The following is a 27290-nucleotide window of genomic DNA, read 5'->3' as shown; positions in this document are numbered from 1 at the left end:
CGGCCCCGCCGCGGGGGGGAGGGGGGCGCGGGGGCGCATGCGCAGTGCGCGCGCAGCGCTGAATGGGCGCCGCCCTGCCTCCCCCTACCCGGAAGTGCGAGCGGGGCCTGTGGCGGGCGGCGGTGCTGGTCGCCAGCGCTTCACCCACCGGCTGAGGTAAACGGCGGCGAAGCGCCCGCTCTCCTTCTTCCCTTCTCTTTCCTCCTCTATGGGCGACCGAGCTCTGTGGTGGTGGCGCCTCAGAGCGTCCGCGTCTCACACCGACCCGGGACGGCGCTGCCCACCAAGCCCCGGGTCCGGTGTGGCGGGACGCTGAGGGGCGGGTGGGGGAGGTCGGTCGGTCTGTCTGTCTGGGGGGGGGGGGGGGGGGGGGGGTCTGGCGGGCGGGAGCCGTGGGGCTCCGCCGCTTCCCTCCGGAGCCTGGGGGCCGGGAGCCGTTCCTCGGGGGCGCCGCTGGGGCCTGCCGGGGCGGTGGGCGGTGGGCTGCGCTGCTCGGGGCCGGGCTGAGGCGCGGGCTGAAGCCGTGGTGTGCCTGGCTTCTGGGCGGCTGCCTGGGCTTGTAGCGGACGGGATGGCAGATGTGGTGCTGCTGACTCCTTCTGCATCTGATGTGCCCAGAGAGCTGGACGTGCCCCAAGGGCCGGGACATGCCCCACCGCCCGTCTCTCGGGCGCTGGGCCGGGGGAAGGTCTCGCCGTTGGTCAGGGCACGATGTTAACTTCCATCTCCTCCTTACTGATCGTTCAGTCACGCAGCGTTCTGCTTTTTCACATGATGTCTCTAACTCTCGGTATGAACAGCCTGTAAACTTTCGTACAAATATCTCGGCATCTTTCAAAAAATTCGTTAAAACTCGCTGGGTTCTTTTGTGTCTTTGTTTTATTTTTGGGCAACTCTTGACGATATTAGTGCTGCTACTGCGTTGAGGTCATTCTTTATCATGGTGACCATCATTGCCTGATTGATATATGCCTCTAGCCGTTTGTAGCTTGGTAGCGCTCTGTCTTTTTGGTAAGTTTGATTTTGCAGTCTCTGGAAAGTAAGACTTTTGCAAACTGGGAACATCTTTTTGTTACATGTTTGTAGACTAGAAGTAACAGAGTACTATCCTGATTCATTACTATTGTGACCATACAGTTGGTATAGGCATACGTGATCCTAATGTAAGATGACTTCCCAGTATAATTTTCAGCCTTGTTTTCTATTACTCCATAAGTATTTTGTCAAAATTCTTACCCAGCTTTATTTGCAAGTCTTGTTTGTGAAAAGTGAGAAGTACTTTGGACGCAAATGAGTTCAGTATTCTTTGATTTCACCTTCTGGAAATGGGTGGCAGCGTAGCGAAGGGCTAGAGATGATCTCAGGCTTCTGGCAAATGCAATTAGCCTTTCAAAGATGTCATCAGCATCCTCCCATGTTACTCCTAGAGGTGGACTGGTATTGGTTTGTCTACCTAGCTGTTTGCAAATAAGAGTTTGTCGTGGGTAATTAGAAGCTGTCTGATTTCAGGTCTGTTAGCTGGAATACGTGGCTGAAGTACTTGCCCTGAAGTAACAGTGTGAGGTAACCCTGCATTCCGGTTTAGTATATTGGTGTCACACCCATGAAGTGTTAGTAAGTCTTTGGTGTCTTTAACTTGGTATCTTGTCAGGATCAAATCTGTTTAATGTAGGGGAAGCAATATGGGGAATTTCTAATACATATGCATGTTCATATTAGCTTCAGGATTCATTGTGGCTCTTTTCTAAAAAGAGTTAATCTTGATTATTTTTGTCTTTGAACTAATAATGAAATTCTCTACCTGCTCTACATTTAAAGTCCAGTAACGTTGTCTGTGCTTTTCAGCATGACGCATCTAAGGCCATTTCCTTAATCATGAGTGTTTACTTATTAGCATAAAACTCAGGAGTTACTGCAGTAATGTGACAGAACTGTTTTTGTAGAACTGTACAATTTGTGTTGTTTAGGATTTGGGGTTTGCTTTTTTTTTTGTGGCCCTGCTTGAACATTTGTCTCAACAAAAAGCTTTTTCAGTAGTTGAATGTTGTAGTTTCTGCAGTGGCAGGGCAGCTGTCTGTGCAAATGGATAGTCTAATCAGAGTGGGAAGACACATAGGTTTGTGTTTTTCTGTGGAACCCAAAATGCTTATAGAACTGAGTAATTTAGGAAGAGTAAATGCAGCTGATGAAAAAAATTAAATGAGGTTCACCTAGAAAGTAATGCTTTGTACAGACTGAGTTTTCTGACAAATAATGATTCAAACATTATACCTCTTGAATAATCCTGTGTATGAATAACTGTTTGACTCATATGCACGTAGTTCAATATTACTTAGGCTAAACGTGGCCTTTCCTTAGCTGGATGGTCAAATACCATGATTCGCATATCTTAAGCATTTAAAAAGGAAAAATTCCTAAAAGATGCAACAGTACTAGCTATCTCGACAGTCAAGGAAAAGAGTGAAAAAAATATGATTCAACAAAAAGTTTGTGGCTCAGTATTTTTTTTGTAAATTTGAAGGCTGAAGGTGTTCATTAATCACACTTGTAAGAAACAAGACCTACTTATTCTAATATCAAGGAGAAGTAAAGCCTGAGATGCTGCTGATGTATTTTTTTCAATAGATGGCTATTTCAATAGGTGATCTGCCTTCTGAAAGGACTAGGGGGTGTCTTTATTTCAGAAAATGAAAATTCAGAGGTTTTGCCTCTAGTATATCATATTTTCTTGATGTATCAAGTGACTTAAGTGTGGCTTGTAGAGTTGCTTTATCTAGGCTTTATTGTGTTGTTGGTATCTGATTACCAAATGAAACTCAATGCAGATCCTAGAAAAATGTGCTCTTCCTTTAAAGGCCAACAATGTTTAACAATAAAAGTGTTTTTAGAGGTATTTTTGACATGTGTATGCTCTGCTGATGAACCCTCCCCCCCCTTTTTTTTTTTCTAATTCACATAAAAGTTCAACCTAAAGTTTCTTAAGAAAATTTCTTATCAGTGTAAATGCAGCATTAGCCCAGTGAAATTTTTACTTCCTTTGTTGACCACCGTAATGCTACTCAGGATAAAAATAACAAAATTACTAAAGGTGGTAGAATAGTCTCCAAGGTTCTTTTGGCTTACATTCTTTGCCTCTAACACTCTTGGTTGTTTTGCCTTCATTCCATGTTTTCTCATCAGGGCCATATTTTTTTTCTCTGAATCATGCTCAAGCATACATCTGTAACTCTGACATTAGACTTTTTGTAAGGTAATAACATGTTATAGACCTTTAATGTCACTGCAAGCCTGATAAGGTATCCTTGTCTTGAGGTTAAATTGTGCATCTGAGTCATTAAGAGGAAGTAGAGGTCTGCATCTTAGGTGGTTTGAGGGCGTAGATTGGGATCAGGGTCTCAAGGGCCGTAGGGAGTAGAGAGGAGGTAACTGAGAAGGAACTGCCTGTAATGAAGGTAATTTCTGTGGCTTTTTCCTGTATTACGTTGCATTACTTGCATTGCAGTCCAGCTTCTCCTTTGTCAGGCAGCCTGTGGCAGTAACTTCTCTGGCAGGGTTGATTACAGAGAGTAGTAACAAATGTGTTGTAAATTTGCATGCTCCATTCAGAACTGCTCCTTTTGGAGTAGAAAAAGCCAAGAGCTTTTAGTTAAAGAAAAGCAAGGATCTAAAGTTGTTTAGTCCAGCAGAATTTTTTAAGACCAAGAAAAATATTGAAGTGTTACTAGAATGCTAAGCAATTTTCAGGTAGTCTACAAATGTCTGGAATACTGGAAAAAACTAAAATTAATTATGCTCAGCTAACAGCAACTGTATGTCCTTATGATGTGAGGTGCGACAAGGGTTGAGGCCTTTGCCTTACCTGCAATGCACAGTTAATTTTGGAAACTTCAGGGTGTCTCTGTAGCTTATTTTGCTGGAAATTCCTTGCTTTGGAAATCAAGGATAAGTAATAGCTGAGTATATTTGAGATTGCTAAATGTTTTCAATTTGATCAGCCAGAGGGGTCTCTTTTGGGGACGGTCATTGGCGATTCTGGTATTCAAGAATATTAGAGGTCAAGTACTTGTGATATGTTTCTACTTTTGTGTGAAAATTACTTGATGAACAACGGGAGAAGCTTGAATCTTTCCGTTTGAGGAATGCAGCACTGGAAATGGACATGAAAATGTGAAGAACTGGAATATTTTAAAGTTCATCCTCAACAATTTCGCTGTAATGGTAGCTTTCCCTTTTTAGCTTCACTATGATTCATTGACTAAATATGTGGCTTCAAATTATGGCCTTATTTAAACTAAACAGATACCATACACTGATTGGGGCGCAGTTCTCTTCTAGAATTTTACTAGATTATTAAGAGGACAATGTTGGCTTCAATGCATGTTAAAAAATTAATTGCCTTAATGGAGACTTGAAAACACTTAGAAAGTACCATCAAAATTACTATATAGAATTGGAATTTTGGGGTTTCTATTTCTATTAACATTGTCTGAGCAAAAAGTAAAATTGCAGATTGATGATAAATTATGTAGCCTACTGCATTTCTTCTACAAAGTATTGAAGTAGTTACCTGAAATGTTGCCTGGTTCAGTGATTTAAGTAGCAAGTATAATCAGTCCTCCAGTGATAGACTAAATAGTACAGCCCCATGTTCACTTAGATTATTGTTTGGTAAGCCCAGTGGGGTTTTATTTTTTTATAAGCAAATGAAGGTACTAATTTGTAGGTAATGTAAAAATAAATATGGCATTAGACTGGTGTCTTATAAGCTCGTTATGTTAGTGCTATTAACAAATACGCTGTTAGGATGGGCTAGGGGAAAGTAACGAAATCCTGAAAAGAGATTTTAGATCGGTTAGACTTGCTTCCATTTTTCTAGACTTGTTGGAATTATCCTTCTAGGATGTTGAATAAAGGTGGCCTGTAACTGGTACCTTATATTTAAATTTGTCTAGCACTAGTTCAGATTCACTTCTCTTCAATCCCACTTGAAGTAAGTACCATTAAATTGTGCATGTTACACTGGCACAATGACACCACTGTCTCAAGGGTGCAAATCGTATATCACTATACCCTTTAACACACTAATCCCATGCAGCTGTTGTCCCACTCATGCCCACAGAATTAATATAGTCTAATGTTTTGAATAAAAGGTTAGAATCAAAAGCTTTGCATGTCTAACTTTTTTGACTTTTTTGTCTTGCCCAGCTTGCCTAACTCTGTGTTTGCATCTGTAAAACAGGACTATGGTGAAAAATAATGCTTTGCTGTGTTTTGTAGATGCTGATGACTGTCCTTAGTAAATTTTAAGTGCTGTGAAGATGTATACTTGTGCTACAAAAGGCTTATGAAAAGTAAAACATTTTAAGGAAAACAGGAAGGAGTCTGAATGTGAAGTCTAAAATTAGTTGATGTGCACTTAGTGCCAGCTTCTGGCTCCCACTTATTAAATTCTCTAACACAGCTTTGTTTTTTCCCATGCATTGGAAAGGGGCTTCTTATAAGAAAAGGTCTTGAAAGAAATTGAGTTAACTTTGCAGAATTTCCATCTACAGAAAGAACTCAACGATGGTGGTTAGGCTGCTGTTTTCCTGAGTTTGCTGTTTTGCATGCTGACCAGCATGGTTTCATTATTACCTTCCACTCTTGTATTTCTCCTTTTTCTTCCAGTATTCTCTGCACCTGAATTCAGGCTTGTACTTCCTTGGTCAGCCAAATCACATTGCATAAATATTTCAATTGCTTAAAAATTTTCTCAGTAATTAGAGATCATAAAATTAGAAGGAATCATTGTAATCATCTGTTCAGACCACTCTTGACATAAATGAGAGGGTGGTACCTAATTAACTTTTCTAATTGAGGCACATCTGTAACTGGGGACTGGCTGATTTTCTAAAAAGAACTTTACAATCAGGCCTCATCATTAGTGTCAGTTAAGTTTTTGCAGCGTAGGGTAGCCTTCTGGTGACATTTGTGTCTTTTGCTAGCCTGAGTTTGTCTAGCTTTGAATTCCAGCTGCTGGCTTGTGTTACAGCTTTGTCCTCCAGCCTGGTGATTGTTCCCAAACTCTAGTTCCCCATGCAAGGACTTAAACTGATATCAGTCTCCTCCGTGTGTTTCTCATAGACAAAGCTTCTGCAGTATTTTGCTGTAAGGGGGTATTTTCTAACAGATTTTGTTGTTGTTGTTGCTGTTCTCGTCTCAGCTTCTTAATTGAATTTTGGATATATTCTAGATGTAGTATTGGTCACGTACCTTCCGAGTACAAGGGCAATACAGCTGCCTAACTAAATATTAATTTGATGTGTATCTGGGAATTACATTCGCTGTGATGCTTGTGGTGTTATATTAGAATGCCATGTTTAATGATTACCCGCTATGGTTTTCAGGCCTGTTTCAAGATAGCTCCCATTCCATCCCTCTGGTATGGATTGTTTCTTGGATAAATTTGAACTGAGCTGAAATTTGTTTAGCATTTGTTTTCTTGCTCCTATACTATTGAACTATATAATTGATCTAGCTTTTTGATTGCTTGCTGCCTTCTCAATCTCTCTGTGATACATTCTTTATCAGTAACTCTCTTCTTTCTTTTAGAACCATCATGAAAATGTTTACTTTGATGCCAGGAATCCAACTTCACTAGAATCTAATCCTCCGGTTGCTTGATGATACCCTGTCCTTAGTTGAATACTGGGACTCATTAGGTAACCAACTTCTAATCTGTTCAGTGTATATTTGTATCCAAGTAGCGTATCTGTTTTAAGTTGCTGAGTGAAAGAGCAGTCTTAAAGCTCAATGCTGTTGAAAGCAAGCAAGTAGTGTCTGGATTTCGTATCTGATTAAAGTGGGGCAGTGTTATGCTGACTGTCTTTCTGTTCATTGCTGGTGTGACTGTGTGTTGAAATCATGTTTCAGCAAGTTCTTTCTACTGTAGATTATCTTCCAAATCATTCCTATAGAGTGATGGATGCCTGCTTGAACTTCCATCAAGTTGTATGATGACTGCATAATTTAGAAATCTGTATGTAGCATAAATACATTAAGGTTGACGCCTGCACGTTGCTTTGTCAGAAATCTGTTGTCTTCAGGATGAGAGGTCTTTCTCTTTCTAGTTTTTCAGTCATACACATCTGAGCAGACACTACCAGCTATCGCATTGCTGCTTGCTGCAATTGGCCTGGGTTTTTCACCGCTAAAGAAGGGCCATCTGTGTTCCAGTTTCATCTTTGGAAAGTGTGATATGGGAGTCTTGAGCAATGTACCAGATATATCTTGGTAGCTGACCTGAGATGAGGTTAGGAAACGTCTATCAGTAAAGTCAGAGGTCAGAACCTAGATTCAGCTCTTCTGTGTGGCCAAAAAGTTGGTGCCACACTTCTTAGGGTGCTTTTTTGGCAAAAATGCTTGCTGAGGGGACTTCCTCTATCATACCAGACCGTGTGTCTGAAACTAGTTGCTGGGGAAAAAAAAAAAGGAAGTCTGCACAAGACTGTCTCCCTTGAACTGGCTGGCTAACTCGAGAGGAAAATGGGCGCTGCTGTTCTTTTTTTTCTGTCTGCTCCAGATTCCTCTTCCCCATGAGCAGCAGTCTACTGTAGAGTCTACTGTATGTTAAGGTGTTTGAGCTTCTATAGATTAAGAATGCTTTACACTTGCATAAATACTTTAAAGGTACTTCAGACTTATTAGCTCCTGGTCAGTGATAATTACAGGAAGTGGAAGGGGACTTTGAGCTCACTGTTCCATCCTTCTGTATGACCAAGTTCTTGCAATAAGCTCTTCTTAGTGAATGAAGAGTGAAATTTAGTGGGGTAAAATAAACATTTCTCGGAGGGAACATACAGCTTAACCAGAGATGTGCTGTGGTTTGCCTTGCTGTCCGTGGCTTGCTCAGCCTTCCTTTTGGTGAGTAGCCACTAAAAATGATCCGGCTTGCATAACAATGTCTTCTGTAAGCTTACTATTCAGAGTTCCCTTAAAGCACAGCTCTCTACGCTGTGGCTGTTCATGAGGCAGAACTATGTCATATGTTTCTGTCAAGTGATTCATTTCTTGCAGTGGAAGTGGAAGCTAAATGCTTCCAACTCTACTGATTTTAATTTGAAATGATTGCTCTCTGTGGCCTTATGCAAGTTCCTGTGCAGTTGTTTAGTGGCAGAAAGCAACTTCATTGGCATTTCTCTGCCTTTTTTTTTTTAATGTATTCAGCATGTTTTAATATATTCAGCATGTAAGTGTATAATTAGAACACTTTGTTCTTGAAACAAAAATTGAACTGATATTCTGGACATGAAGTTTTACAGACTGTTAAAACAAAGGGGGTACTTCATTATCCTTCTCCTTTTACTACCCATAGATAAGCTAATAAACTGTTGAACTAAAGCAATGTAAGCAAACCCAGTCCTGGTGATCTGAGTGTACCGAACTGCAGTTGAGAGAAAAATCACCAGCAAGGGCACAGAATGTTACTATGTCTAGAGGCTTTTAGACTTGGCAGTAAGGTGGAGGTTGACTTCTGTGAGGTTGATGTTAGGTTGAAGTTAGATTGCTGGCCTGCATTAGGGATGAAAGGAGGAAAAATCAATCAGAATGAATGATTTTTGGAGACTCACGCGTGAGGTTGCTGAAACCCAGTGAGGAAGGAGTTGATGTGATAGATACAAAGGCTTGTGAATGAAGTGGTTTAGTTGGGATCTTGTTAGCTGAACTGAAAAGTAGTTGCAATAAGACTTAATTTTACTTTGTTGCCTAAAATGGAAGATAAAAAGCATGTTCAAACCTTTCTGTAGCAAGGATGTGGTTCACTCAAGTGAAATTAGCAGCCTGTTGTCTGGGTAAATTATGTATGTTCAAGAAATCACTACGGTGTGCAGGGTTAGAAGGAGTTGACAGCAGTATTTGCACTGGTCAGCTATAGGCACTGTTTCCTTAAAGTTGAGTGGGGGTAAATACTGTACCTATCTTATACCTTTCATGAAAAGAAGTCAGCTGGGGGAAACAAAAAAAATGTGTGGATCTCAGTGTCAGAACCATCTTCCTCCTCACAGCGATGCATTGCTCCTTCTGCCGTAGTTCATGGCTGATCTAAACTGTCACTGCTGATTTAAGAAGTGATCAAACCCTCTTTCTACCTCAAGCTGCTTGTGCAGCTTTAAGGGAGGTTTTATGTGGGAGGATGAATAAATGTTTGTGTAGCTATAGAGTGAACCAGGTCAGGAAAATTATCTGGGTTAAAACTAACCTGGGGAAACAAGGAAGTTTTAATTTGGACATTTATCCAAATTCAGTTTGCTTTGTGGCTGTATGAATGCTTGTGCTGCCATAACAGGGAGGAAGGCATGGCATGGGAGAAGGAAAAGTGAAAAGAAAATAGATATTTTGGCAGCTATCCACTCCATGGGATAGGCTAAGCAGACTGTTTGAAATAATATCACTGATGTGCATAAATAGTGCATTTGTTCTTTAATTAATTTTTTGACTATTTAATAACTTTATTCTCATCCTCCAGAAAATAATAGCTTGCCCTAATACCTCTTGTATACATTTTTTTAACACCTGACTTTTTCCTTTTTTCTTTTTCTTTTTTTTTTTTTTTTAGACGATGGGCACTGCATATTAAGCAGGGGTGGAAGACTGAAGCCCATTTGGGGACAGAATGAGTTTAAAAGATGCTGACAGTGCAATTTGCCAGGCCTATAATCTTCATATTTACCCCCAGCTCTCAACAGAAAGTGCTCCCTGCTGCAAAGTGACAGCAACCAAGGACAGCACGTCTTCAGATGTCATCAAGGATGTGATTAATATCTTAAACTTGGATGTCTCGAAACATTACGTGCTCGTGGAAGTGAAAGAATCGGGTGGTGAAGAATGGGTACTTGATATAAATGATTCTCCTGTTCATAGGGTTTTACTTTGGCCTCGTCGTGCTCAGGATGAGCATCCGCAAAAGGATGGGTACTACTTTCTTTTGCAAGAAAGGAACACTGATGGGACCATCAAATATGTCCAGATGCAATTGCTTTCCAAGGAGACAGATGCTCGGCGATTGGTTGAAAGGGGTTTTCTTCCGTGGTATCAGGAGGACTTTGATGACTTGTGCAATCTCCCCAACTTAACGGAGACAACGCTCCTAGAGAATCTCAAACGCCGCTTTCTAAAACACAAAATTTATACTTACGCAGGAAGTATTCTGATTGCAATTAACCCCTTCAAGTTCTTGCCCATTTATAATCCTAAATATGTCAAGATGTATGAGAATCATCACCTTGGGAAGCTGGAGCCTCATATTTTCGCCATTGCTGATGTGGCTTATCACACAATGCTTAAAAAACATGTTAATCAGTGCATAGTTATATCAGGTGAAAGTGGGTCTGGGAAAACTCAAAGCACAAACTTCTTAATTCACTGCCTCACGGCACTGAGCCAGAAAGGGTACGCAAGTGGTGTGGAGAGAACTATTCTAGGAGCTGGACCAGTTCTGGAGGTAAATTTATGCTAAAATTGCCTTCTGTGAAAATTATTTCTTGAAAACTTCAAGTAACTGCTGCTGAATGCTACTTTTGAGTCACCTACTTGGTTTGCACTTTAAATATCACGGGGCTGCATTAGTGTTTGGCTGTGTTGCTCGGCTGCTTCTAATTGATTTTCCTTAATTCATCCTTCCATTCAGTTGACTTCCTGTTGCTTTTAATTTATATTTGACTTAACTTTCCACCACTAAACACTAATATTCTGGGACAGAGGTTACCTGTGTTTTCCATCTTAAAGTTTTGATAACATTTGAATCAAATTGTAAGTAAATGTTTTCATAAAAAGATTGTTCCACTGAAACATTAACCACTCAGTGTAATCATGCCTTTCTGTGTGTAAGCATGTCCTGCAACATTTTTATGAACTCAGTTTTTGAGGGAGTTATTTCCTTTCTACAATCGTTTGTTTTGAAGAGAGCAACATTGTTAGTTGGGAAGAAAGTGTGAGTCGGTTTTGGCTTTTACTTATTACAGCATTTCCAACAGAAAGCAAAACTAAACACGTGAGAAGGAGGGGGTACAGCTTGCCTTGCATTAGATGATGGCGGGATGAACTTAAACTGATCTTTTAGATTTTAACCTCTCCCTTTTACTCTCTCATCTGAAAGGAAAAACTCTGAAAGCTTGGATGGATGTAATGGTCCCCCATAATAAAATCTTCCGCAACAAGGAGATTGAATGCAGCCACTGTAGTTTTGAGGCTTTAATATTCTCAAATGTAACAACACTTTTTTTTTAAGCTTTTAGATAAAATGTGAAAAAGCAATGAAGTTAAACTTTAAAATGTGTTACACTTACAAGTGTGATTTGAAAGGTTTTCTGTGAAGAATGAGGAATATATGCAAGTTCTTTTTTGCCTTGCTTTCTGCTGCTTGAAAGAAGAAGTACAATTGTTTGAGGTTTGTTGGTTGCTGGAGTTCAAGTTTGCAGTTCTAAACAGAAAACAGGAAGGGGTCACTGTGGAAAGCACTGTTTGATCAGCTGATCTTTCTGCCTTTGATAAAATTAACTGTTTCAGGCCGTAGTCTGCCAGATGTGATACAGCTGTGTCAAACAAGGTAGAGATGTAAAATCTTGTGTTGTGGTTTGTCCGTTGAATGGGAAATGGACATATCCCTAGATTAAAAATTAAAATGAATGACTTTGCTGGAATTACAGGTGAATGTTGTGTATGTCCGGGAATGTTCATGAAGAGACATTTGTGATTTTCTACAGTAAGATTGGTTGTCATAAGTACTGCAACTTCTTCAGGCTTCCGCTGAGCCTGTAGTGATGCATGTCATGAGAAGATAGTCTTGCTAGCTAGAAATATGATGATCAATTGAAAGCTTAGCCTGCAAACTTACCAAATGGATTCTAACATGACTGTTGGAGTAGATATTGTCAAAAATGTGAGGCTCTTTTCTGAAATTCTCAGAGAAATTTCTCGCTCTACTTCTATGAGGGTGTTTGTCGGTTGCAAATTGATTCGGTATAAACTTGTCCTCCCACATATTGCAAAAGATAACGGGGTTTATGACAACTAAATATAAAAAAATGTAGGAACATCTGCATCCTAAAATGTCTTTCAGAATTGAATATACATTTTTGTACTAAAAGCATTATTAATTGACTTGGAATTAAGGAGAAAGAAACCTTTTTGAAACTTGCAGAGCCTGAGATTTGTCCAGGCATGGGGTACCTGTGATTTTGGAACAACTCTATTTAAGGGGGTGGAAATACACTTCTCTGTTCACATAACTTCATGCACATCAAAAAGTGATGCTACGGTAGGTTTAGAACATAGAGAAGTAAAATCAAACTGTCCTACTTTGGATACCGCAGAGCGGATTCGGTGGACAGTGAAGCTTCCATGTTTCCCAATATGGATGTTCTTGTGCAATTCCAGTCACTAAGCATAATTTAAAAAAAAAAAAAAGTCAAATCTTGGTCTCGGAGAGGAATGCCCGGAAAGCTTACTTTGTTTTGTGGAAGTTAAACTGACGACCAACTCTTCTGTCAGAGTTGGTCACTTCTAAATCCAACTGTGGTGACTCATTTGGGTTTTTACTTAAGGGAACTGAAGTGGTAAAAGGGAATTTTTCTTAAATGGATGTTTCAGGGGATTTTTTGCATGAATGGTTTTGTAGTGTGCCTAAACTATTTGAGAATGTTCTGTTTAATTTTGAAATTGTATTTTGAGTCCTCATGAAAGATGAAAATGTACTCTTGACTGAAGTCTGTTTCCCTGACTTTTATGATGTACAAGTTGGTTGCATTTTGGCTCAGAACTTCCCCTTTTTAGTGACCTCTTATTTTCCTGACGCCCAAGTAAAATGTGTCTGTTTATAGGTTGACCTTTTGTAAAAGTTCAGAGTTAAACATTTCTAGCACAGTGAGCACTGTTCGTGTGTTATAGAGATGGATTTATAATTTTATCGTTGCATACTTAGTGATCTTGGAAACCTCTTTCTTAGCGAATCCTGTTTCCATGTTGGCTAACTATTCTCTGTTCAAATGCGTAAGTAATTTGAAGATAAACTATTGTTAGCTCCTTGCCTCCAATTTCTAGACTTTGAGGAATGGAGTTATAGCTGTACCATGAAAGGAGATTTGACCTTAAATGTTGCTTGATATTACCTTCTCAAACATCTGAGAAATGAAATACATGATACTGAGACAGTGTAGTTAAAAATTAGATATGGTACTAGCACAATTGCTGTCACATGCGCTAGTGAAGGGAAAGCTGGTCATGGGTTAGCCTCTGATCCTCCGCTGCTTCTTGCTCAATCTTGGCACCAGTCTGAGCTGTTCATAAGATTCCTTGTTGGGGATCTAATAAGCAGAGGTAACTTGCACCACTTCTGATTACGTTTGGTACAGCTTGCAGCTTTCTAGAGAAAAAGAATCTGAAAGGCTGGCTGCTTCCATGGGACGGTGGTGCTTCAGCACAGTCTAAAGCTGTGTTTTGGGCTGGTTTTTAGCAGTTCATGAGACTTACAGTTGCCTTAGCTGTATAGGAATTGCTCTCAGATTTTATTTTTTTTAATTGTTTCTCCAGGCTAACATAGATCATAGAATCGTTAAGGTTGGAAAAGACCCTTAAGATCATCGAGTCCAACCGTTAACCTACCACTGCCAAGTTCATCTATAGTAAAGAGCAGTTCCTTTAAAACTGGTAGGAAGATAAAGATAGGCTGTGTTTTAAGATACTCCTGACTTTTTCATTCTCTTCTAAATTTAGTGATTAAAGTATAGTTCCCTGACTTGGAGTTTTGCCTTCTTGTATCGACTGTTAAGTTCAGTTTACTTACAGTTGAAGTCCTAAGAAGGAATTTACGTTTGGGAACTATTATTTGGGTCAAATTGGGAATAGTGAATGAAACCTTTGTCTATTTTATAGAGTCTCGAACAAGATAATTAAACCTTTCCATACGCACTTAAGAAGTTTCCAAGAAATTTGTATTTTCCTTTCGTCAGGGAAAAATGTCTTAAAACACATGTTTCAGATATAAAATGCACAGCGTGCAATCTAAGACTCTGAACTTATTTTCGAGACCTAGAGTTAACTTATCAGATTCTTCAAGGCAATTAATTTGGTAAAGTGGCAGCAAATTGAGCGAGAGGCTGGGAACGTGTGGCGGGGGACATAGTAAGAGGGAATTGGAGCTTCCTCTTCTTGGAGCAAAGCTCCTGTTGGCTTGCTGTCTGTTGTTAAATTGTAACCCTTAGTATCTTCGGTTTATTAGCAAAGTTATTTTCTTAGTGTGCTGAAAGTTCATTTCCCTCTGAAAGGGAAGCTGAGGAGCGGCAGGACAGGTGGAAATACTGGGGTTGTCATAACTTTCTCACGTATTATTTTGAAAAGCATTGCTTATTTCTATTTGGATAAGTTCTTGAAGATTTCTTAATGGCACTGAACCTTTCTTTGAAAAGAATTAAGGCCCAAATAAAATGGAAAGTCCAACAGGAAGCATTCATTAAGTGGTCTTCTAAAAAAGACAGTTGTAAATATGAATTAATAGTGACAGCACAATAAGGGGGGGGGGGATGATGAGATTTTCTAGAACTCAGCATATTAAAAAGTTTGTTAAATTTCATTGTAGAAAGTAAACTTTTATGCTTTACCATTCTATGGAAAACAGAGTAAAGCAATTTGCTGTCAGCTCTGTTTTCTTTATTACAGTCCCATTGTGCTTGTGGTTTTGGTATAAGATGGACTTAAGCTGTGTGGTGCTTCAGCTCTGGTTTTCATTTGTATTTACCATAAAAGTCTGCGTATATATTTAGTGGGTGTAGTCTGTTCTATTTAAGGGAAAGTAGTTGTTTTGAGGCTATTATCTGCATGTGTTTGTTTTAAGAATCATAATCAGAGGAGGAATGGAACTTCCTTTTTCCATTTGGTTGGATGTTACTATTTTTTTTTGTAGAAATGTGTTGTTGCATACTTTCCCCTTGCTGCAGAGATCTCTTGGGGAAAAATCACCTTGTCCTTTATACAGTCTTATCCTGTGGGTTGCTGAGCCTTACCCAGGACATCACACAGCAGGCAGAGTTGCAAAATGACCCTACAACTTCTGTGCTAATGAGTGGATATTTTGCAGCACGTTTGTGAAGACTATTACTAAACTGAGTTCAACTCCGAAGCAGTCATTTCCTCTTCCAGGCTGTGTAATTTGAGTCTTCGATGTCATTTGGCACGTTAAAAGATTGGTCTGTGCAGTGGTGGTTCTGCCATGGATTAGAGTGGTTTACATAGAAACTCTGGTAGGTTTTTCAGATTTTGGCAATTCTTATGAAAGAATTCAGTGAGATTTTTAGTTGTGCTCCTGAGGTAGATGATAGGAGCATGTGTGTGATTTGGGGTTTTCTTTTTACAGCAAATAAAAGGAGAATTTGGCTTTTTTCCGAATACTTTTAAAGCTGTCACTGTTGTAGGAGGTTTGAGTAGCAGACTCCAGTTTGTCTCTTGCATTCCAAGGTAAGAGGATGGGTTGGATGACTTCCTGGCTCCCAGAATAGGCTATCCCAACTCTGATTCCTGCTGGCCTTGGTCTGCTATTTTTAATTCACCCTCTTTTTGTATAGCTAGTGCTCTGCATTGGAGAGATTGAGCTTTAGTTTTTCGTTTTTGTCTGTCCCCTCATGGGCTCGCAAGGGAAAACAGTAAATGGGTTTGGTTATGTAAGTGATTATTTCTCTTTAGCTGAGATTGTCTCTTGTCCCCTCACACCTTCTGAATTTATTTTGTAAAGGCGTAGCTGGCTCTCTGTAAAGACAAACCAGGGAGATATTTTGGTTGAACTTGAGCTATGTATAGAGTACCTGGCTAGAATTATCGTGAAAGATGTTTCCATGCAGAGCAATGGCTAGGTAATATGGGAGCTTAATTCTTATCTGTAATCCTTTTTTTCTAGAATAAAGCTACAGTAGGTTAAAGATATCTAACTGCTAAATACCAAAATATTTAACATTTCAAATTTTTGGACCTTTCTGATTTTAGGCAGGAATGTCACTTCTTATATAGTTGACTCGTCAAAGTGTATTGAAGAATATGGTAGCAGTGATTAGGGTTTAAAGTGAAATGTTTAAAAAAAAAAAAAAAAAAAATACCCACCCAAAAAGTTAAGCAACTTGGAATGTTCTTTAAAAAGTTGTAGATGTTAAAGGCTCTTATGAGAAAACCATTCAGTACATGAAAACTTTCCTAAAACCTGATAATATTAGATCAGCTTTTAAGAATTTGCTGTATGCTTTGACTAAATACCAGACACATGAGATCATAAGAGCCTTTAGTTTTAAACTGTATTCATTGCTTACATGAGTAATCACTAAGAAAAGTTTTTCAGGAAGCCCGGGTTATGGGATTTCTTAACTCTATAATGCCAAAATATTTATTATTAAAAAATAATGTGGCAAATTTAGCTATACTGTGTTTTGGTTTGTTGACTCTATGTAGTAAACTGATAGTTAACTGGTAGCTTAAGTTAGAAAACTTTCTAAAAAGAAGTTTTTTCAGAATCAATTTGCAAGTCCACTATTCTGCAGCCTGGCAAAGTTCACTACAACAGATTTCTTAATACACCAAATGGGAAGTTGGATGGTGTTCTTCAGAGAGCCACTGTCGGGGGGAGAGGAATAGGGTTTTTTTGATTTACGAGGCAGACAATTTGCTGTGCTGATGTTACTGCACTTCCGCTTTTGGTTTGGTGGTGTTTGGTAACTGTAAGGAGTTGATGTGGATTTTATGCATACATTAATACGCATGTGTATGCAAAGTGGGCTCTAAAAAAAAATCTGGACAATAACTTGTTGGATAGTAGCTACAAAAAGATATTGATGACTCTGGTCAATGCTTGCTTTGAAAAATCAGAGTGGGGATGCTGTTTGCATTATGACGCATGTAGCATGGTCTCTAAATTAGAAGGCTGAACTCAGCCTCGGTCATCTGTAAGCACTGCTGGACACAAATCCTCTCTCTTTAGAAACTCGTTGACTTTTCTGAAGTTACAGCAGAATCACCCTGTGGGTTTTCACCCTGCACCAGAAGAGCTCCTTTAGCTTATTCCTTTAGGTCAGAAATAACGGTTGTCTGAAGAACTACGGACATTCTCCCAGTTTATAAGAAGTTTCTCGGATTCTCTGAACGCTAAGCAGCTGGCAGTAGAAATCTACTTGTAAGAGAGCTTTGAGAATGTGTTTTGGAATTAGTGATCCAGGTGTCACACTGCACTGCAGCTGCAACCCTTAAGATAGTTTGGAAAAAAAAACAAGAAAAAAAAGAGAAGGGAAGAGTTTCAATATACAGACAATATGACTGTCATGAAAACAGTACTCCCCTAGGATATACACCATAATTGGGCAGTTTTATGGATAAAGAGTTTAGTTCTATGTTGTGTACAGTATTCACATGTCCATCATTCTCCGGATGTGTGTGTGTGTAGGAAGAGGGTGGCATTTTTGTGAAATCATTCTGCGAATGTTCTATATTAGGGGAGGAGGATTTCCTAATGGAGGCCTTAATTGCCTGGAGCTTTAAGAGGAAATATCTGTGGCAGGAATTGCTGGTGATAGTCTACACTGAGCAGTGTATTTTTCCAAAGAATTGCATTTTACACAGGGTTTCTTCTCTATATGTTGGATTGCCCCCTGCATGCTAGAAGGATGACAAGTTTCTCTTAACCTAAGAATGCATAGTTAAGAGTTGATAAAGTTAAGGACATTCCCAATAACTAATCCTACTGGACTTTTAGATGTAAGAAGTTACCTTTATAGTTCTTAAGAGTGGCTCATGCAGAGGACATTTTGTGTTATGTGTGTGCTAGCACCTATCAGAGGGCTCGTGATACAGGCGGAAGTATTAAAGATGCACAATTAGGATTTGTGGCGTACCTGGTTTTTCCCCTTTCCTAACACCTCATAATGAAACTACATTTTTCGGTGTTGTGTAGCGGGGTTAGCTGGCCAATGAGTATGACATTGTTCTGTCAACCAAAGTTTTTTTGCTTGTGCGCTTATTGTGAAATTTTTGAGTGGGAGCAATACGTTAGGGAACAGGATGGAGTTTGTGGCTTTTCTGTGGGAGAGGCAATTTCATGGTAATTGTGCTGTCTTCTTCCTATGAATATCCTCTCTAAGGTCATAATTATTAGTGACGGAGGCTGATTTGCGCTCTCTAGCTGTGATTACCTTTCCTGTACTCTTGGAAATGTCTAAATGTATTATTCCCCTCCCTCAGTCGCCCAAATATTATTGCATGGGGCAAACAATAAACGTATATAGATCTGTGAGGAACAGTGGAGGCTTCCTAAGCTGCCTTTTTGGTGTCTGTATGCTGCCATTTCCATAGTATTTCGAGTTTATACTGCAAGCTAACAGGAGGCTGAACAATGAACAGAAGAGCTTGAAAAGCTATGTGTTGGCATATTTCGTTTAGTTAAAAATTAACTCATTTTGCTTTATTACAGGCATTTGGAAATGCAAAAACAGCACATAACAATAACTCCAGTCGTTTTGGAAAGTTTATTCAAGTCAACTATTTAGAGAATGGTATTGTCCGAGGGTAAGTACGGTATGAGGTTCTTCTGGGCTTGATCTCTGTGCTCTTAGGAATTGGTGAAGACTCTGTTGTACAGAAAATGCTGCCTGACTGAGGCTCTTCTCGTGTGAGAATAGCTTGCTGCTGTGGAGTTTTCAATACTCTTTAACTGAGCTTTATGGAATAATCAGGTGATGCATAATATTCTTACCTTGCTGTACAACCATACCAGGCTAAGAATTTGAATGCTGCTGCATCTTTACCTTCATGCTAAATAAAGGCTTTTTTAATAACACCTATTGTCCTCTCCGTTTTGCAATTAAAAACAGAAGATTGGAATTTTTAAGAGGGGTTGGAGAGGAATGAAAAAGATTTGAGGAAGCCATTTTAAACAAACAATTTAAACACCAGCTATAGAGATAAAGACGACTATAAAATTATGATTTTACTTAACTTAATTGAAATTGTGTGCGTCTATCTGAAGGTCAAATGTGAAATATTCTATACCTACATTTTTTTTTAATATATGATAGTCACAGCTGAGTCTTAGAATTCTATTTATATTTTTCACCCCGTAGTAGATGCTATAATGCCATATTACTCCAGTCCCTCAATATTAATCAAAGATTATGCTTTGCTCTTCTTTAGTAGTGGGCACTTTTGCTTCAAGTCAAGAATTTTGTCCAAAAATTTTCTGTGATATTAGTAATTGGTGTGCAAATACTTGTGTAGTTACTTGTCTAACATCATGCCATGAAACCATTTCTTTCAGATCTTGGTTTGTGAAATACATCTTAAATTTTTAATGCTTGTATCTGCAAAATTTGCAGCAGTGTGTCACCCATGATGTCAAGATGTACCTGTGCTAGTTCAGGTGCAGTGCCATAATACGTAATATCGGTATGGAATTCTGCCTGAAGCTGGAGCTTGCTGCCCTACGGGGTGTCGCTAGCTATCACTGACTTTTGTGCTCCAGTGTGTCTTTCCGTTGGGTCTTTTTCATGTTTGCAGTTTACAAAAATGGCAATAACATAAATGACTGGAATCTCTGTACCACATTTGCTTTGAGTGTTATTCTGAACCAAATTGGCATCTTTTCAGCTGAAGTCACACTAGCTCGGGAGGTTGGTACGGTTTGAATACATTTGTTTTGTCTTCAGCATGAGAAAAAGCTGCTCAAACTTTGGCCTCATTCATTGTATCCCATGTCAAGGAGTTTAGATTATTGTTTAGGAGATTACTTTGTCAAACTGTAAGGTGTTTTCTGGCTGGCTGGATTCCATTTTAGGCTGATGTGTATACCATTATAAAAATCCAGCAAATTTGTTAGATTGAGAATCGGACAGCTCTGCAGTATATTTTTGGGGTCTTGTAGTTTGCGTTCCTTGTCAGATAGCTGTTAATCTTGGAGTAGATAACAGATTGTTAGCACTCTGCATATCTTGTTTCTTCTGACAATTTTTCATCAGCACTTTTCTAGCTTCGTCTGCCTTTTTCCAGTTATGTCTACTATAACCAAGCACTAAAGATAGGTGTTTCTTGGGTATTTCTCTTTGCTCCAATTACAGTATAGTGCATACTGAATTTCTTGGTTTAGGTTTGAAATAGTGACTAAGCTATTCTCTTGTATATTCTAGTGCAGATTTAATTATTAGAACTCTCTTGGCAGTTGCTGTCTGATGTTTTGTGAGGTCTTTTCTTTTGCCCTCATGTTTTTTTCTTTTTTTTATGGCTTTTCAGGGCTGTTGTTGAAAAATACCTGCTTGAAAAATCTCGTCTCGTTTCTCAAGAAAAAGATGAAAGGTAAGAGATTAGTACAGTTTACTGTACAATCATAATCAATGCAAGAGTTTAAGAGCATTTAAAGTATATAGAATAAAAGAAAAATCATTATATTTTCATGAAAGAGAAATGTATTGACTTTGTAGGAACTACCATGTCTTTTATTATTTGCTACTTGGAGTCAATGAGGAAGAGCGTAAAGAATTTCACCTCAAGCAACCTGAAGATTATTTCTACCTCAATCAGGTAATCTGTGACAGGGATTTAGCAATGCATTGATAAGTGTTGTCTGTCTGTTGTGTTACAGATGAAAGAAAGCAGAACAGATTATACTTGTTTTCTTGTGATGTTTGGGCTTCGTCCTTTGCCTTTAATTATGGATCTCTCTTCACAGCATAACTTGAAAATTGAAGATGGGGAAGATCTCCGACATGACTTTGAAAGACTAAAACAAGCCATGGAGATGGTTGGCTTCCTTTCAGCAACAAAAAAACAGTAAGTAGACTCCTTTAAGCTTCTGTTACTGATAGCTACTTAATGTTCATGAATTGCGACAAGCCGCATATGTGTTGGGATCACATTTAGTCCAGTAGGAAGCAAAGAGCTGAGTATTTGAGGGCTTACAGACAAATTCTTGAAGTAGAATTAAGTCTGCTAACCTGTTATAATGAACTCCTAAGAAAAATTCTTATAAAATTCCATTTTTCTTCCTTAGGATTTTTGCAGTACTTTCAGCTATTCTTTATTTGGGCAACGTCACGTACAAGAAGAAAGCTACAGGTCGTGATGAAGGGTTGGAAGTAGGACCTCCTGAAGTCTTGGACATTCTTTCCCAGCTTTTGAAAGTAGAGTATTTCTCTTTAGCTCTAATGTTTGATAGATCTTTTTGTCATGCTCTGCCTCAGCATTTTACTTGAGTATCTTGTTGCCCAGTTTGCTATATCTAGATCTGGTTTGTGATACTTCCACAACACTTATGGCAGGGGAAATGGATAAAATTGGGGAAATTATTAGGATGAGGTATGGAATATAGCCCATAGCATGGAAGTAGCATTTGTTTACTCAGTAATCACAGAGCCGAGCAGGAATGAATTTAGTGGAGACGTGTTCTTTGCCACCATAGGGAAACATCTGAATGTATCTAAGCTGGGAATAATTTAAAGAAGTTGAAGAACTTGTAAGCTATTGGTGAATGATAAAAGTAGCTGTTGTCAAAGAGCTTGGGCTTCTCTGAGGAAATTGTAATGTGCACTATTGCCATCAGATTACTCATTGGGGAGTTTGAGGGTGACAGTAACCCTTGTTCTTGCTTGTTTTGAAGGTTAAACGAGAAATTCTAGTAGAAGTGCTAACAAAAAGAAAAACTGTGACTGCTAATGATAAGCTTATTTTGCCATATAGTCTCAATGAGGTGAGTAAAACAACAGTAGTAGAATTATTTTTAATAATTAAACTTGCTTATCTGGCTACAAAAAAGCTAATAAGGTACATCTTTACATTTAGCGAGGGATGTCTGGAGCATTAGAACTTAGCAGTAAAGGAAAATTTTGGTTTTATTTGTCTCTGCTGGGATTGTAGCCTTTGAGTGACGCTGGTCTGAAATAGAAATGCTTTTTTAAAACAAAGTTATGAACGTTGTTTCATCTGCAGGCAATAACAGCTCGTGATTCAATGGCAAAGTCCTTATATAGTGCTCTGTTTGATTGGATTGTTCTGCGAATTAATCATGCTCTCCTTAATAAGAAGGACATGGAGGAATCTGTTACAGTAAGTTTCTCACAAAACCAAGTCTTTGCAGACGGTTGTGTACTTAGAGCCATCAGCAAATGCTATAGATGACATGTTCAGATATCTGGGATAAATTTTGATTCTCCTGAAGTCCATGATAAGTTTCTTGGTAATATTTAATCATCTCTGTTTTCACAATAGACATAACTGTTAAATATTCAAAATCTATTAGCATACGCTAAGGTGCTTTTTGTAATGGTTAGCTGTTGTGGGTTAAGTCACTGTGTGACAGATTGCTTAACTGGATTTCCACATCTTCTTTTAGTGTTTGTCCATTGGTGTACTTGATATTTTTGGATTTGAAGACTTTGAAACCAACAGTTTTGAACAGTTCTGTATAAATTATGCAAATGAGCAGCTTCAGTATTATTTCAATCAGCATATTTTCAAACTGGAACAGGTAAGAAATTAGAGTTGCTGAAACAAAAACTTGTTTTTATCAAGTACTTATATATTATGCAAACTTAGCCGCTATTTTGCAAAACCCCATGGCATAATTTTTATAATTGCTTGAATATATTTCTAAAAGCCTTATTTTTTGAATTTCTTGTTTTATTATTGCTTATTATGGTTTTGTTTGATGGTTGCAGCTTTGCTGTATTTAGTACTGTACACATAATAATGATAGTGGGATCTTTCGTCAGAGGGCTAGCATTAAGTTTCTGCTTGACTGTAAGAAACAAAAAAAGACGTTCAGGCAACCCAAGACAGAAGCCAGATGAAACTGTGAACTTTGAGATTGAAAGTCTGTAGGTGAGGTGTTTGTTTCGGGTGTGGGGGTTTTTTTGTTGTTGTAGGTGGTTTGTTTTGGGGGGTTTTTTGGTTGGTTGTTTTGGTTTTTCTTTTTTAATAGTAGATGAGGTGTTTGTTTCAGGTGTTTGCCTTTTTTTTTTTTTTTTTTTAATTGGGAAACAGTTTCTCTTATTTTTGTCAGTTTGTAAATATTTAATAACCAGTCTTTGTTGCTTCTTCCACCTGACTGCATTTAGGGGATACAGATGTATGTTGATATTGGCGGTAGTTCTGAAATCCTGGTATTACTGGTATATGTTCATTTACTTGTTCGCAGATGGTATCATTTTCTTAGAGTGCTTTGAGCGCTGCACGAGCTAACAAGTCCTGTTTCTAGACTGAGATTTGGGGGTTTTTTTGCTCTAAACTTGGATTTTTTTTCTGGTTTGTGCTAAAATGTTGTTCTCGGGTCGCTCTGCTGAAAGAAAGAAGTCATTCTGTAGATTGTGGTATTTTGTCAACAACATGTAGATAACTTTAAACAAGCATTTTAAAGAGAAGAAAATGACCAAACATACAAACTTCATATGTAAACATAATGTTGAGGTCCCTGTTTTGTAACTTATGACAGAAGTGGCTATCCAGGCTGACTAGAGTAAATAGTTACATTGTTTTCTTTTTTCTAATGCCATTTTTCCAAATAAGCTTAATCCTTGAATGACCCATTTCCTGTATCTCTTGCAGTGTGAGGGCCCTCAGGGGGGATCTCTATATCTTTTTAAAGAAAGGCTTTTTTGTCTGTGGAAAATGGCATTTCAGTTCTGTAATGTGGCCTGCACACTGGGCAGTCTGTCATTAGGCAGACTGCATTCTACCTACTTAAAAATAATCTATTTCTTAAAATCATCATCGTATAGAACAGTGAGAGGTGCTCTTTGTCTTTTTTTAATCATAAGACTTATTTACTTAATTTCCTGTGGGATATCTTTTTTTACGTTAGTACCTTATTGTTAGCTTTTACTGTGGACATTTACAGCATTAGAAAAACTGATATTTTGGTTCCATATCTTAATGGGAAGCTTGTCCTGTCAAGCATTTGATGCATTGTCATTTCAGCGGAAGAGCTTCGTATTCTTTTGTCAGAGAGAGCTCCAAATTTTCTGACCCTAAGCAATATACATTGCTTCCTTAGGGAAGTTCTGGTGTTGATGTTGTGTAGGGCTTAACTGCCTGTTTTGAAACTTCTGTTATTTCATCTGACGGTGCAATTTGGAAATTCTGGAACTTGATATTAAATATTTGTCATTTCTCATAATACAAGAACTGTGGAAGAGAAAAATAGACTTAAATTCTTCCAATATATGTCTATGTAGGCTTTTAATGTAATGGTGTAGATGTAGTGTCTAACTCCAGGTTTGTAGACTGCCGATCGCTGGGAAGGCATAGCAAAACGTTCTTTTCACTGTTTTGGTTTTTAAATAGTTTTACCCCAAGCATCCGCTGTTGAGTGACTTGCCTAGGTGGACCTTTGATCTGACCTAATATGCCTGCTGTTCTGTTCTTATTTATAAATTTTCCTTCGTTTTGTTTCTGCTGCCTGAACTAACAAAGTCAACTTGCCATAGCTGTTCAAGGATGTCTTTTAAGCACTTAGGCCACAGGACATTAAAGGTCAGGGCACTGTACTGATGAGGGAATTTTCTTGAGCTACACAGGAGGAATACAAGAGTGAAGGGATCACTTGGCACAACATTGACTATACTGATAATGTGGCCTGCATTCACTTAATCAGCAAGAAGCCCACTGGCCTCTTCTATCTTCTGGATGAAGAAAGCAAGTAAGCAACAAATGTCTTCTGAAAAAAAAAAAAAGTGTAGCAGGGAGGGGGGAGGGACTGTGGAAGGGAACAGAAATAAAGCACTTTAAAAAGGAGAGGGATGCTGTGGGAAGCAGAGGATCGTCTTATGACTACGACCTACACTCTAGTTTGCTTCTAATGATTCCAATATTGTGGTGATATAAATTGATGCTAAAATTGACCTTTGGCTTAAGGAAACTTAGAAACTTTCACTTTCGCGTTTCACCATGGAATTACAATTAAAGTAAAATGCATGTACGTAAGTCTTTGAGCATTAAGTAGCAAATGTGGTAATTAATGTGGCGCTAACTAAACTTGACTGGTGAAGTGGGAGGAAGCGTTGTCGTACACTTGAAACCTCAGAATATTCTGCTATGTGTGGAGCTGTTTGGGTTTTGTCCAGAAATTAAGCCCACCTCTAAGATTCAAAGCAGGTGTGTAAGTCTCAAAGTGTAAAGACCTTGGACATTAAAATACTTCTCTCAAGGATCAATAGGCGTTCCTCAGTCCGTTCCTTGCACCTATATTTGAAAAATAGCTGACCTCTTTTGTTTTGTATTCCTAGTTTTCCACATGCCACCAACCAAACTCTACTTGCAAAATTCAAACAGCAGCATGAGGAGAACAAGTTTTTTGTTGGAACCCCAGTGATGGAGCCTGCTTTTATTATTCGACATTTTGCTGGGAAAGTGAAATACCAGATAAAAGTAGGTGATAGATCTGATGGCCACAAAAAAAAATTCCTTGCCTTTCTGATAGTTTTTGTCAGGGTGTAGAAATTTCCTGGGAATGGGCTGGATCAAATGTGTCCTCAGACGTACTTTAGATTTTTTTTTTTTTTTTTGGTGGTTGTAGACTGGAGGATAACACTCACTATAGTGAGAATTATTTAGAATAATGAATTATTCTGGATAGTGATTAATATCTTGGGTCAAAACACAGCTTTCCTGAGAGCTTATGGTTCAATGTGCCTGTTTTGCAGGATTTCAGAGAGAAAAATATGGATTACATGAGACCAGATATCGTTGCTTTACTACGAAGCAGTGACAGTGCTTACGTTCGGGAGCTGATAGGAATGGACCCCGTAGCTGTGTTCCGTTGGGCAGTTCTGCGGGCAGCTATTCGAGCAATGGCTGTCTTTGCAGAAGCTGGACGCCAGAGAGCTCAGAAGACTGCAGGTATGGTGTGAAAAAACGCCCTGGAAATGCTTTCAAATACGTGCAATTGGTTAGTGCTTTTTGACAGAACCAGTTGACGGCAAAACCTTATCATGCAGATGCGATCTTGGTTTGGTACTAAGGACAAAACTGACTTGTGAAAATGCCTTAACTTTCACACACCAAAGAGATTGTCACTGTTTTATTTGAGCTCATTCAGACTTCCTCCTCCAATAAGTGCACCATTTCTAGCAGGCTGTGTCAAATTTGAAGTCCTATTTGTAAAACTTGGGGAAGATATTACTAGTTCTAGTATGCATGCTTGTCTTATCACCAGTTTTGATCTTCTCAGACCTCCCTGAAGCTTCAAATGAGTAATCAGGATTAAATACTAATTTTGAAAAGCTTTTCTGAGCAGCTGCAATTTACCTCCTAGTAGTAGGGAGTTTGAGAAACAAAGTCATCTAGCTTGATAGCTAAAGTACCTGATAAAAGTTCCAGGCCCTTGGATAGATATTTTGCTTGTTACGGTTGGTAGGTTTTGGGGGGTTTTTTTGCCTGCTATGCTCATCTCTTTGTCAAAATTCGACTTGTTGATTATTTCATAACAGGAGTGGTACGTCACGGACCCAGAGTTCCCCTTGGAGAACTCCAGAGATCAAATACACCAGTAGAAAAAGTTTATCGGTGAGAAACACTTACTTAACCCTCATCAGGGAAAAGACCTGAATTGCTGAGTTGCATTTTCATATATCAAATGTCACCTAGATCTTTCCACGAGGATAGCAAGTTTTATTTCTTCTAACTTATTTTGTTTGGCCTTTTTAATACTATCAAAACAATACTCTACCTTATTTTATGTAAGACCCAGTACTGCCAAATGTTGGTGATATAGCCTCAGTTCCATTTACCACTGAATTTTTGAGTTCTCTGTCTGTACTTTCTATATGTTGCCTTGTATCGTGTGTTCCTCTGCAGCCAGTCTGTGTCAGTGAAGGATTCGTAGGAGCACTCGTGTTTTTTTCAGCCTTATGACATGATTAGGAGGCAGGGCAAGTCCTACGGAACTGCCTCCACACGTTGCTCTGTATAGGCATATTTGCCTTTCTGTGGAGTATTTAGGTTTTATACATGTTCCTTTTGCAGCTGCTCAATGCTTGATTTCTCATTTGATTGTTCTGAGGATTTCGATATAAATGCTTTTGAAGACATCATTTCTTTTTATGAAAACAAGAAGTAAGTAGAAATAGGCCTGCAGTTAAAGGCCAGGGAGGCACATTCCTGGACAGGCTGACCTTCTGAGCATGCTCTGTGTAAAAGTGAAGCCATGAAGTACACACAAAGTAGTGACTTCGTGCTGCTTCATAATTACTTCATCCTGGACAGTCTCTGTCACTTGTGGCAGCTTAGAACTAAAGATACAATTCGGG

The 27290-nt window shown here is 38.9% G+C and overlaps 1 protein-coding gene across 6 annotated transcripts in view; it reads left to right on the top strand.

Moving 5' to 3' along the window:
- The first annotated feature begins 95 nt into the window (after window positions 1-95).
- MYO9B (myosin IXB) overlaps window positions 96-27290 on the top strand; it is a 45178-nt gene continuing 17983 nt past the window's right edge. For 3 of the 6 annotated variants that reach the window (XM_082330890.1, XM_082330888.1, XM_082330893.1), the window contains exons 1-16: window positions 97-156; window positions 6592-6701; window positions 9596-10480; window positions 18473-18567; window positions 20284-20346; window positions 20472-20571; window positions 20720-20820; window positions 21041-21170; window positions 21647-21736; window positions 21976-22092; window positions 22379-22513; window positions 24561-24682; window positions 25269-25410; window positions 25686-25881; window positions 26472-26547; window positions 27007-27096. In XM_082330890.1, coding sequence (XP_082187016.1) covers window positions 9653-10480; window positions 18473-18567; window positions 20284-20346; window positions 20472-20571; window positions 20720-20820; window positions 21041-21170; window positions 21647-21736; window positions 21976-22092; window positions 22379-22513; window positions 24561-24682; window positions 25269-25410; window positions 25686-25881; window positions 26472-26547; window positions 27007-27096 — 2285 coding nt within the window. In that variant the 5' untranslated portion in view covers window positions 97-156; window positions 6592-6701; window positions 9596-9652. Of the gene's footprint in view, window positions 157-6591; window positions 6702-9595; window positions 10481-18472; window positions 18568-20283; window positions 20347-20471; window positions 20572-20719; window positions 20821-21040; window positions 21171-21646; window positions 21737-21975; window positions 22093-22378; window positions 22514-24560; window positions 24683-25268; window positions 25411-25685; window positions 25882-26471; window positions 26548-27006; window positions 27097-27290 lie in introns of all 6 variants that reach the window. The other 3 variants (XM_082330892.1, XM_082330891.1, XM_082330889.1) reach the window with 2 other exon arrangements.

Source organism: Platalea leucorodia, assembly GCF_965183815.1.
Source record: "Platalea leucorodia genome assembly, chromosome: 21".
Taxonomy (NCBI): domain Eukaryota; kingdom Metazoa; phylum Chordata; class Aves; order Pelecaniformes; family Threskiornithidae; genus Platalea; species Platalea leucorodia.
Note: the sequence above shows the minus strand (reverse complement) of the source record. Positions and strands in the feature narration are given on the sequence as shown.